At 39.0% G+C, this 13,363-nt stretch overlaps 1 protein-coding gene and 1 long non-coding RNA gene across 3 annotated transcripts in view; one reads left to right on the top strand and one right to left on the bottom strand.

Annotated features, from left to right (window-relative positions):
* The window catches only part of CB1H4orf54 (chromosome B1 C4orf54 homolog), a 45,792-nt gene that overhangs the window by 21,789 nt on the left and 10,640 nt on the right, over window positions 1-13,363 (bottom strand). For both annotated transcript variants that reach the window (XM_042935831.1, XM_042935832.1), the window contains one exon: window positions 12,702-12,776. In XM_042935831.1, coding sequence (XP_042791765.1) covers window positions 12,702-12,727 — 26 coding nt within the window. In that variant the 5' untranslated portion in view covers window positions 12,728-12,776. The remainder of the gene's footprint in view (window positions 1-12,701; window positions 12,777-13,363) is intronic.
* LOC122218017 lies at window positions 925-12,767 on the top strand. Its single transcript, XR_006201803.1, has 3 exons — window positions 925-1,241; window positions 1,401-1,492; window positions 11,964-12,767. It is a non-coding gene; the product is annotated as an uncharacterized LOC122218017 (long non-coding RNA).

Genomic DNA, 13,363 nt, shown 5'->3' with positions numbered 1-13,363 from the left:
CATTCCCCAATCAAGCACCTGCCTGATTTTAATGTGCTACTATTTTAGTCCCTGTAAACATATACCCCCTTCCATAAGACTGGAATGGGTTTCTGTATCATTATCACACACACGGCATCTAAGAATAGAAATAGGTGCACAGGATTTTTTTTGGCTAACTCTGCTGAACTCTCTGCCTTCAAGAGCGAGGGAAGCAAACATGGGCAAGAAAACCATTTCTCACTCAACACAACACACTCCTAATGCAACAGTTCACAAAACATTCTCTCACTGACTTTAGAATATGTTCTGGATAAAATCTGAGACTCATCAAAAATGCTCCTGAATCACTCTAACCTCATTTCCTTCTCTATTCCTAGTGAATTCCAGGATCTGACAGACCCCACCTTAGCAACAATCAGATTTGGATTAGTTCTTGGGACATCCATCCCATGGGCTTTCTTTCTGTCTGAAGGGTCATTTAATTCACAGAGGAGTCACAGGCAGCTTGGGCTTCTGAGACTGTGCTCAAGGTAAAAGAAAGTGGGGTCAAAATTACGCTTGGAAATCCCTTAAGTTGTTCATAAAGTTTGATTTCAAGGTTTTGAGTATACAACCTATAAAATATAATATGTGAATCTGCATAATTATGTACAATATGTAATATATAAGTGCACATGTTTATTCTATATATAATAAATATAAAATAACATTTGATAACATGCTATTTCCTAGCTTCCCACCCCCACAGAGTGGTTGAATTTATATAAATCAAATGCACTTGAATTCAAGATCGCACTCAACTTCAGACATTAGAGAAACTTTTCGGTCTCTGAGTTCTAACCTGAAGCCTTCCTTCCTGTTGTGCTCAAAACAAGTCCATTTGGAACCAGTTGTGTATCTTGGATACGGTTTCCATGGAAAAAGCTTAATGGATACCAACAACCTTAATTAGAAAAATCAAATCACAGGAAACCTCTATCTGGGCACCACCGACTCATCTGATTATCTAAAAGACTGGCAGTTTTTTCTTTCCCAGCCAGAGCCCTGGTCTTTTGAAATTCCTATTATTTGTTGAATGAAATGTCTTTCTTTCTTCAATGAAATGTCTCACCCACCTGGTTGACTTTTGGTGTAGTACTCAAATTTTTAAAAGCCATGAAATTTAAAATACGCTCCCTTTCTGATATTGCAGCACGCAAGCAAATGTAAACAATTTGAAGCAGCTGAATGTAAACTATTTGAAGCAGTGAATGCTTCGTGTATGTATGTATTTGTATGTGCGGGGGCAGTGAAGGGTAGGGAGTACTGGAGTTCATAACTTGTAAGCGAAGTGTTATGCCTCTCAGAATGGACTTCTAGACCACGCAGTCACACTTTTGCTATGGATGGGTGTGTCTTACTCAGTTCTCACTTTGCAGAGTTGCAAAGTTCAGCTTGGACAGCTGGTGGAACAAAGAAGACCATGCTGAGGACTCCGTGGAGAGACTATGAATGTTCTCTCCTGTGTCTGGTGAGTAGAGAATGTATGACACACCAGGAAACTCTGGAACTGTGGTAACAATAGCTAATAGGGTCAGGGTAAGGGTTAAGGGCTAAGGGAGGTATAACCTGTGAAGTGCTTAAAACGTTGTCTAGCCTACAGAGAGTCCTCCACTGGTGTTGTTGTTGCTTCTATTGTTGGCTGATGACCACAGGCATCCTGGGAATGAGTTCATATCTTTTTGGAACCATCTCATGAAGTTTTCATAACTTACTAACCCAAGATACTTCAAAGATATATATAAAAGGCAAGCAGAGATCACCTTTAATACTAGATATTCTTTTAGAAACAAAGATTCGGCCAAGCCTTTCATCTTTGATAGCCTCAGGGGGAAAAGGAGTGGGCTTGTGACTTCCCTGTTGGAGGATGAGTAGAAATCTGCAGGGAAAATAAATATGTAGGTCATTTGGTTCAACCTGTTGACTGTAAGGCCAATAAAATGGAGAACAGGAGATGCACCAAGACAACAGACACATGTCACTATCAGTAGGTCTGTCTTACAATAGGTCTTCTCCTCTCATTCTTCAATTTCCACAGAGAAAGGAAAACCAAAATCACCTTTCAAGAGAGAGGGAGAGAGAGAGAGAGAGAGGAGAGGGAGAAGGAGAGCATTCTTTTCCTTTAAAGAATGCGAACTCTATGTAGCTTTTTAAATTAACCCTACTGGGAGATTTAACTAAGCCCACAAAGTTTTCAGATATGTGACCAAAGCTATTGTTCTACATCTCCATAAAAAGATGAATAGTCGAACAATTTATGCATTTTCAATATCTATTAATAATAGGTCACCTATCTGCAAAAAGAATTATCAAAGCCAAATTGGATTTATTGCTAAAATTGTACCTTAATTAACTCAGTAGTATGTTTCTATCATGAGAACACCTGCAAAATGCCTGCTTTATTGTGGGCTATAGAAAAAGGAGCAAAGAAGACAGAGAAATAGATATGTTGCAAAATTAAATTGTGATTACTATAGATGGAATTACACATATACAAGAAGAAACACAGGGTAAGAGCTGAGACCATTATAATATAGAAATGCAAAAGGTCTATCTTTCACCTCATAAGGAGTTCACCTGCAAGCTGAAAATACGGAGATTTTTTTTTAAGTTTATATATTTATTTTGAGAGAGAACAAAAGCAGGGGAAGAACAGAGAGAATCCCAAGTAGGACTCAAACTCACGAACCGTGAGATCACGACCTGAGCCGAAACCAAGAGTTGGCTGCTTAACTGACTGAGCCACCCAGGCACCCAAAACGCCAAGATTTTTACCTTTGCCATCATCTTCAGCATCACACCATCATTATTACCATCATCATTATTGGTACCATTTAATGAGTAGATTTTAAGAGCCAGCAACGTGTTCAGTTTTACATATATAAATAATCCCTATAGCAATCTTTTTGGGTTAAATTCCTACTATAATCATGATGCTGAGAAGGAACCTGAGGCATATCTTTTCTAAGGTCATACTGCTAGTGAGCAGTGTCAGGACAGTGATTTAACTAAAGTCTGTTAACTCGAAAGCCCAACTGCTGAATCACTAAGCTCTATTTCTAAAATCTTGTAAATATCAAAGTTAAGGGATAAAATGCCAGAACGCTGAAAACATTTTTAAATGGAAATTAAATTGAACATAAAGAGATGAGACAAACTAAGTTGATGATTTTATTAGCACGCTAGGGCTCGAGTGGTGGATAGCACCTACAAAAAGTTCCATGTGACTCTGTGTTTATTATTAATTGTTGAGTAACATATTATGCCAAAACTTAGCAGCTTAAAACAACACATGTTTATGATCTCACACAATCTCTGTGGGTCAGGAATTTGGAAGCTCCTTAGCTGAAGGGTTCTGGCTCAAGATCTCTCATGAAGTTGCAGTAAAGATGTTGGAGGGGGCTGGAGATATGGAAAGACTTAGCTGGGGCTGAAGAATCCATTTCCAAGATGGCTTACCCACACATTGGCAAAAGAATTTAGTTCCTTACTGGCAGTTGTTAGGAGGCCTTAATTCCTAACTGTGTGGGTCTTTCCATAGGGCTGCTTGAGTGTCTTCATAACATGGCATCTGGTTCCCCCAGAACAAGTGATCCAAGAAAGAGAACAAGACAGAAGCCAGGAAGCTTTATATGATATAGTTTTGGAAGTACATACTATCACTTCTATTGATCACAGTGTAGGAGGGGATGACACAAGAGTGTGAATAAATACTAGAAGGAAAAGATCATCAGGGGCAATATTGGACGCTGACTACCATAGACATCTTGCAAAATTTTTCATCATTGTCAACTTAAGTAAATGGTGAATTTTATACACAGGTTTTTTTTTAAGTCTGTTTATTTATTTTGAGAGAAAGAGAGCAGAGTAAGTGGGGGAGGGGCAGAGAGAGGATAGAGGGTGAATTCCAAGCAAGTTCCACACTGTTAGCACAAAGCCCAACTTGAGGCTCAAACCCACAAACTGAGAGATCATGACATGAGCTGAAATCAAGAGTCAAATGCTTACCTGACTAAGCCCCCCAGGCACCCCTACACACAGTTTTTACTAGGATGCCTAACCTAATCACTGTGGCCATTCTGAGGTATTATTGTGTTTATTTTCATGAAGCTATCATAAAATATTTGGACTAAAGAACATGGACATAGAGAATTAATTTAAATTTTCTCTCTGGATAGTATCTTTTAATAGACATTATTCAACAAACTTCCATTATTATCATTCCTCTATTTGTCAAGGAAATTTAGATCCTGGCATCTATCACTACCACCATCGTCATCATGGCCCATTTTGGTACTGAATGGAGCCATAACAAATGTAAGGGCCAATATAAGCCCTGAATAATACTCCTTATCATGTTTCTTAGATGACAAATATTTATTAGGAATCCTCCTGATCTTCTTTCATCTGTATGTCTCTAGCATTCAGCATAGTCTGTCAGATAGTAATGCAAATAAGATGAATATTAAAGCTGCTCTTTGTGACAAGAACTTAGTGGAACTTCCTATACCTTTGGATGATGTTTGAAAGAGAAAGTTCCAAAGTAGCTTTGAAGGAATTCAGAGGAAGACAGACTACCAGGTAAGTAGAACTCTCCACGGAAGCAACATGGCCACTAAGAGAAACTAGGCATTGTGGCCAGCTCAAAACACAAAGAGTCCTAGCCTCGCAGAAGTAGCACCAACTGTTACATCTAGGCCTTGGGAAAAATGAAACAGATTGAGTTGCAGGGAAGAAGTATAGTCAGGGGGTTGGGGGTGCCTGGGTGGCTTGGTTGCTTAAGCATCCAACTCCTGATTTCGGCTCAGGTCATGATCTCATGTTTGATTCGTGGGCTCACACCCCTTGTAGGACCTCCTGCTGACAGCCCAGAGCCTGCTTGGGATTATTATTCTCCCTCTCTTTCTGCCCCTCTGCCACTGAAACACACGCATGCACATGCGCTTTGCCAACATCCCAATCTGCAGTAAGCTCTTTGACACTTGTATCTGCTCCCCTTGAACCTAAAGCCAGGACAAATGCTGTAGCAATAAACCATGAGAGTAATGCCAGAGTAAAAAGGGTCTGGGTCCGACAGAGCTAGGAGGGATTTATATGTGAGGCATCTGGAGGCAATGTGGCTGGGATACAGTCATTATCTAAAGGAATCAAATTATAACAATGGAAAAGGGGCTAAGCACCAAATCCAAACCTGATATAAAGCCAGAAATGCGGAAACAGCAAGGTAAACAGACAGAGGGTAAGAAGCAGGGCAGACAGAAATAGGCTGGGGAACATGGCTCTGAAACAGACACTGGGAATGATTTACTCCAATCACACTTTACACTCAGCACTCCATCAAAACTGCTCTTGTAAGAGATACAGACGAGTCCTTGGATTGAACAATGGTTTACATTATTTAATACAAAGGTCAGCTCTCCACTTTTTTCAGCATCATTGGACACAGTTGACCATTCCTTCTTCCTTGATTATAAGTTTCTTCATTTGGCTTCCAGGAAACTACATTTCTTGGAGTTCCTCCTACCTCATTGATTGCTCCTTCTGTTTTTCATGTTTGTTCCTTGTTTCTCAAAACACAGTCTTTTAGTCTTCTTTTTTTCTCCATGTATACACATTCACTTTGTGATTTCACCCAGTAAAATTCAGTACTTTCAGTATAATTTACATAGGAATGAATCCCAAATGAATATCTCTAACCTAACCTCTCTCATGAACCCAGATTTGGGTCTCTGCTTGGGTGTTTAATGAACACCTCAAACTTCATATGTCCCAAACTGAACTCTTTATCTTATCCCCCAAATCTCTTTTACTTGTAGTTGTTCCCATTTCATCCGATGGAAACTCCATCCTTCCAGATGTTGCAGTCAAACTCCTGGGTGTCACCTTTGAACCCACTCCTTCTCTCCCCTCATGGGCAATCCATCAGCAAATCCTATTGGCTATGCTTTCAAAATATATTCAGAGTCCTCCTTCTTTTCCCCACTTCCTCCACTTATTTCCCTTCTCTCAGCCTCCAGCTTCTCTCTCCCAGATCACTAAAGTTGTATCCCAAGCATTCATCCTGTTTCAACCTATGTCCCCTCAGCTTAACTCCAAAAGGGTAGCCAGATTGTTCCTCTTTGAAGTATGAGTCAGAGCATGTCATCCTCTTGCTTCAAACCCATTTCCCACAGAGTGAAAGCCAAATTCCTTATAATAACCAAAAGACCCTTCATGAGATGACCACCCCCCTCACTTCTCTGATGTCACCCTTGTTTCTCTCCCCCTTGCTCACTGGTCCAGCCACGATGGCCTTTTCACTGGCAGAGAGAGAGGGAGATAGGGAGACATAATCTGAAGCAGGCTCCAGGCTCTGATCTATCAGCACAGAGCTCAATGCAGGGCTTGAACTCATGAACTGCAAGATCATGACCTGAGCCAAAGTCAGATGCTTAACCAACTGAGCCACCTAGGTGACCCCCTTTTTAAAATTACTTTCTAATATATTATAAAATTTACTTTTTTATCCTCATTGATTATGTTTTCATGTGTGACTGTCTCTACTACTAGAAAATAAGCCCAACAAGGGCAAAGTTTATGCCTGTTTTGTTGACTCACATATTCCAAGTATCTAGCAGAGGGCCTGCTATGAAGTAGGTGCTTATAAATGTGTGTTAAAGAAATACACAAACAGCCAAGAATTCTTTATCCAGCAAGGCTGTCATTCAAAATAGAAGGAGAGATAAAGAGTTTCCCAGACAAACAAAAACTAAAGGGGTTCATAACCACTAAACAAGCCCTGCAAGAAATTTTAAGGGAGTCTCTCTGAGGGGAGAAAAGATGAAACAAAACAAAAATGACCAAAAGCGACAAAGACTAGAAAGGACCAGAGAATACCACCAGAAACTCCAACTCCACAGGCAACACAATGGTAATAAGGTCATATCTTTCAGTACTGACTCTAAATGTCAATGGACTAAATGCTCCAATCAAAAGACATAGTGTAACAGAATGGATAAGAAAACAAGATACATCTAATGCTGTTTACAATAAACCCATTTTATACCTAAAGACACCTTCAGATTGAAAGTAAGGGGATGGAGAACCATCTAATGGTTGCAAAAAGAACACTAGAGTAGCCATACTTTTATCAGACAATCTAGATTTTAAAATAAAGACTGTAACAAGAGATGAATAAGGGCATTATATCATAATTAAGGGGTCTATCCACCCAGAAGATCAAACAATTGTAAATATTTATGCCCCCAATGTAGAAGAACCCAAATATAGAAATCAATTAATTACAAACATAAAGAAACTCATTGACAATTATGCCATAATAATAGGGGACTTCAACACCCTACTTACAGCAGTGGACAGATGATCTAAGCATAAAATCAACAAGGAAACAATGGCTTTGAATGACACACTGGACCAGATGGACTTAACAGATATATTCAGAACATTTCATCCTAAAGCAGTGGAATACACATTATTCTCAAGTTCACATGGAACATTCTCCAGAATAGATCACATAATGGGACACAAATCAGCCCTCAACAAGTATAAAAAGATTGAGATCATACTGTGCATATTTTCAGACCACAAACTCCAAATCAACCACAAGAAAAAATTTGGAAAGACAAAAAATACTTGAAGACTAAAGAACATCTTACTAAAGAATGAATGGTTTTAAGTTCCTCTTTAACTAAAGAGGAAATTTAAAAGTACATGGAAGCCAATGAAAATGATAACACCACAGTCCAAAACCTCTGGGAGACAGCAAAGGTGGTCATAAGAGGGAAGTATATAGCAATCCAGGCCTTCCTAAAGAGGGAAGAAAGATCTTAGATACAAAACTAACCTTACACCTTAAAGAGCTGGAAAAAGAATAGCAAATAAAACCCCAAACCAGCAGAAAATGGGAAATAATAAAGATTAGAACAGAAACCAATGCTATCAAAAACAAACAAACAAAAAAACACAGTAGAATAGATCAATGAAACCAGGATCTGGTTCTTTGAAAGAATGAACAAAATTGATGAACCCCTAACCAGTATGACCAAAAAGAAAAAAGAAAAGACCCAAATAAATAAAGTCAAGAATGAAAGAGGAGAGAACACAACCAATACTGCAGAAATACAAACAATAATAAGAGAATATTATGAGCAACTATATGCCAATAAATTGGGCAATCTGGAAGAAATGGCTAGATTCCTAGAAACATATAAACTACAAAACTTCCCAAAAAACAAGAGCCCAGGGCCAGATGGCTTTCCAGAGGAATTCTACAAAACATTTAGAGAGAAGTTAATACCTATTCTTTTGAAGCTGTTGCAAAAAACGAGACATGGGAGGACTCTTCCAAACTCATTATATGAGACCAGGATGACCTTGATTCCAAAACCAGACAAAGACCCCACTATAAAGGAAAACTACAGACCAATATCCCTAATGAACATGGATGCAAAAATTCTCAACAAGATACTAGCTAACTGGATCCAACAAGGCATTAGAAGAATTATTCACTCCAATCAAGTGGAATTTATACCTGGGATGCAAGTCTGGTTCAATATCTGCAAATCAATGTGATATATCACATTAATAAAAGAAAGGACAAGAACCACATGATCCTCTGAATAGATGCAGAGAAAACATTTGACAAAATACAGCAATCTTTTTTGATAAAAACCCTCAAAAAAGTAGGGATAGAAGGATCATACCTCAAGTTATAAAAGCCATATACAAGAGACCCACGGCTAATATCTTCAATGGGGAAAAACCGAGACCTTTCCCCCTAAGGTCAGGAATACGACAGAATGTCTACTCTCATCACTGTTATTCAACATAGTATTGAAAGCCCTAGCTTCAGCAATCTGAAAACACAAAGGAATAAAAGGCATCCAAATCGGCAAGGAGGAAATCAAACTTTCACTCTTCACAGACGACATGATATTCCATATGAAAAACCCAAAAGATTTGACCAAAAAATGCTAGAACTGATCCAGGAATTCAGCAAAGTAACAGGATATAAAATCAATGCACAGAAATTAGTTGCATTTCTATACACCAGTAATGAAGCAATAGAAAGAAAAATCAAAGAATTGATCTCATTTACAGTTGCATAAAACCATAAAATACCCAGGAATAAACCTAACCAAAGAGGTGAAAAATCTATATACTGAAAACTATAGAAAGCTTATGAAAGAAAATGAAGAAGCTATAAAAAAAAATGGAAAAACATTCCATGCTCCTGGATTGGAAAAACAAATATTGTTAAAATGTTGATACTACCCACAGCAATCTACATATTTAATGCAATCCCTATCAAAATAACACCAGCATTCTTCACGGAGCTAGAACAAACAATCCTAAAATTTGTATGGAAGCAGAAAAGACCCTGAATAGCCAAAGCAATCCTGAAAAAGAAAACCAAAGCTGGAGGCATCACAATCCTGGACTTTAAGATGTATTAGAAAGTTGTAATCGTCAAGACAGTATGGTACTGGCACAAAAACAGACTCTCAGATCAATGGAACAGAGAAAAGAACCCAGAAATGGACCCACAAATGTATGGCCAACTAATCTTTGACAAAGCACGAAAGAATATCCCGTGGAATAATGACAGCCTCTTCAGCAAATGGTGTGGGAAAACTGGACAGCGACATGCAGAAGAATATACCTGGACCACTTTCTTACAGCATACATAAAAATAAACTCAAAAATGGATAAAAGACCTAAAAGTAAGACAAGATGCCATCAAAATCCTTGAGGAGAAAGCAGGCAAAAACCTCTTTGATCTTGCCCGCAGCAACTTCTTACTCAACACGTCTCCGGAGGCAAGGGAAACAAAAGCAAAAATGAACTATTAGGATCTTGTCAAGATAAAAAGCTTCTGCACAGCGAAGGAAACAATCAGCAAAATTAAAAATCAACCAATGGAATGGGAGAAGATATTTGCAAATGACACATCAGATTAAGGGTTAGTGCCCAAAATCTATAAACAATTTGTCAAATTCAACACAATCCAGTGAAGAAATGGGCAAAAGACATGAATAGACACTGTTCAAAGGAAGACATCCAGATGGCTATAACAGACACATGAAAAAATGCTCAACATCACTCATCATTAGGGAAGTACAAATCAAAACCACAATGCGATACCACCTTATACCTGCCAGAATGGCTAAAATTAACAAGTCAGGCAACAACAGATGTTGGCAATGATGCAGAGAAAGGAGAACTCTTTTGTACTGCTGGTGGGAATGCAACTGGTGCAGCCACTCTGGAAGATTGTATGGAGGTTCCTCAAAAAATTAAAAATAGAAAAACTGAAGACCCAACAATTGCACTACTAGATATTTATCCAAAGGATACAGGTATGCTGTTTCAAAGGGGCACATGTACCCCCATGTTTATAGCAGCACTATCAACAATAGCCAAAGTATGGAAAGAGCCCAAATGTCCATTGACAGATGAATGGGTAAAGGGGATGTGGTGTACATATACAGTGGAGTATTACTAAGCAATCAAAAAGAATGAAATCTTGTGATTTGCAACAACATAGTTGGAACTAGAGGGTATTAGTCTAAGCGAAATTAGTCAGAGAAAGACAAACATCATATGACTTCACTCATATGTGGAATTTAAGATACACAATAGATGAATATAAGGAAAGGGAAGCAAAAATAATATAAAAACAAGACAGAGGACAAAACATAAGAGACTCTTAAACACAGAGAACAAACTGAGGGCTGCCAGAGGGGTTATGGGTGGGGAGATGGGCTAATGGGCAAGGGTCATTGAGGAAGACACTTGTTGGGATGAACACTGGGAGTTATATGTAGGGGGTGAATCACAGGATTCTACTCCTGAAATTATTATTGCACTATATGCTAACTTGGATGTAAATTAAAAAATAAAAATACATAATTAAAAAAAGAAATCCACGATTTAGATAGTAAGGGGGTGAGTCTTGACACACTGCAGAGAAAAGACTTCTATAGAAGGATGAGAGATAAAGCAAAAAGACCAGGTAGTAGCCTAGCATTCCAGCTCAGATAGGATCTGTTGCGGCTTGGATAGGTGGTGGCTGTTGAGTAATCCCGTTTCTGGCCCAGTCTCCTTACCTGAATAGAGCTGGCCTCACTGTTAGCAAGTGCTATACAATATGTCCCCATTTGGTCCTGGCGTTACTCCTAGGTCTTGTTAGCTAGTATCTCTTTAAAGCCCAGCTTCAATGTGAATATCCATGTGAAACCAAAACAGACTTCTGCCCCACTCAGCTGAATTCATTGCTACCTTTTCTTGTTTCCACAGTGTCTTGCCCATACCTTTTATGTAATGTTCATTGCATTGTATGAAAATTAGAATAGGTATCTTCCACTTAGCCATAAATTTGTGCTTTCCCTGTTCAATTGTGAGGCCCTGAGAACAGTGAATATGTTTCATTGCTTTTTATCTTTGTAACAAACCAAGATTAATGCCCACCCATGGTAAATGGTCAGCAAATAAATAACAATTATTTTAGATCCAACTCAATTAATTTCATTTTGAAGAGGGTTATCTTTTTGTCTTCAACAGTTCTAATGTAATCATATGGTAGCAACAGATGCAACATGATTCTTTCTCAGAGAAGTCATGAATTTTTACAATTTTTAAAATGTCTTTTAAGTAAAGGAGATGGACCAACATTTCTATGATTAAAAAAATTAATGCAGTATAGCTCAAGCATAATATCTTGGTTTTTGGTTTTGGTTTTGTTTTTTACCAAAAAAAAAAAAAAATTCAGAATTTCAAGCGATCGCTCATTAAGTCCCTGGTTTGTGGCCTTGAAAGTTAAGCAAGTCTTCAGCTCTAAAGAAGCAGATTAAACCACTTGTGCTGTCAGCTTGAAGCATTTGGAAGCTGGCCAGAACTGCTTAAGAATCTTTTTTCTTTCTTATTCTCTTCCTTTCTGCCAGGCTCTCCCAGGGAGTTCACTTGCAGAATCAAATGAAAACCAATCCCTTTTATGCAAACCTTCCTGAAGCAGCAGGGCTATGTTTGGTCCCGAGAGCGGAGGTTCGTGCAGTGGAAGCCCTGGTGGTGATTTCTCTCTACCCAGGCCTTGCCAAGGTCCTCCCCACCACGCAGTGATGAAAGGAAGGATCAAACAGCCCTCTCAAAGCCAAGCTCCATCAGACCTACCTTTGCTAAATATAGTGCACTTCAATAAACACCATTGTGAATTTGCAGTTTGCTTGCTGGAAAATACACCACCACCTCCATCAAAATTTTATGCAAGCATGTATGTATTCAGATCTTTCTCGACTCTCTTTTATCAACTAAAATACTCAGCAAATTTTCTTTTCGTTTTCAATTTGATATTCAATGTTTCTGCTCAGCACAAATTAATTGGAGGAAGCACTGAGTCAGGGAAAGCTGAATGAATAAAGTTTAACCACAAACAAGGTGGAGGTCTCTGAAATTCTTAAAAACACCGCCTTCAGCCAGGCTGCTGAGGTCTGCTGTCCTTCATCCGTGAAATGACACTTCCGCTAGTCAAATAAGGACGGGGTAGATCAAATTAAGATAATCATTGCTTTAGACAAATTCTCCTGAGCAGTGTCTGCTGATATAATTCTCAAAATATGTTCTGCTTTATTGTCTGAAAGACTCTGATGGTAAAGGTGCTGTACTTATTTTTGGTTTATGTTCACCTTTGATCCTGGTGGAAAGTAAACATCTTTGTTCTGCAGCCAGCACCTGATCCTTGGGCTTCTGTTCACGCTTACCTAAAAAAAGATCAGGAGAGAAAGCTCACCAAGCACGCAATGGTCAACAGCAGTTGGGGACAGGGAACAAGAACACTGTCTCCAGCGGGAGGCTTGGGGGTCACCACCAGAGGATGTGAAGTTTTCAGCCACCTTGGGCCCCCCAGGCCCCTAGCAGGTGGGAGAGGCGTGGGAATCTGAATAACCACACATGGGCAAAGCCCACTTGCTGTGGTATGTGTGAGAGGTAACACTTTCTGAGACCAGCTTCCTGCCCTAGGAGGCTTAACTGCTTCCATTTTTACATAGAAGGAAGCTTGCAACTTCCTTCATCTATGGCTTTCAGCACCTGTGATTTGGTGGGGGGGAGGGGGAGAATGTTTTCATTCCTCCTCGGAACCAATTTCTACATCATTAGTTTATCAAATCAACCCAACAAAGTAGGGTCTCAGTTTTAGAAAGCAAATATCTCAGCCTTGAACCAGAGACAAGAAATAAAACATTACGTAATGTTCTACATTACAAGAGAAGTGGATTCTAATAGGTCAAAAGAAGGGAAGAAGTCTTTTTTTTTTTCATATTGCTTTTTTTCCTTTTTCCCCTTTTGT

Source organism: Panthera leo, chromosome B1 (genome assembly GCF_018350215.1).
Source record: "Panthera leo isolate Ple1 chromosome B1, P.leo_Ple1_pat1.1, whole genome shotgun sequence".
Lineage (NCBI taxonomy): Eukaryota > Metazoa > Chordata > Mammalia > Carnivora > Felidae > Panthera > Panthera leo.
This window is presented reverse-complemented; position numbering and strand designations above follow the sequence as displayed.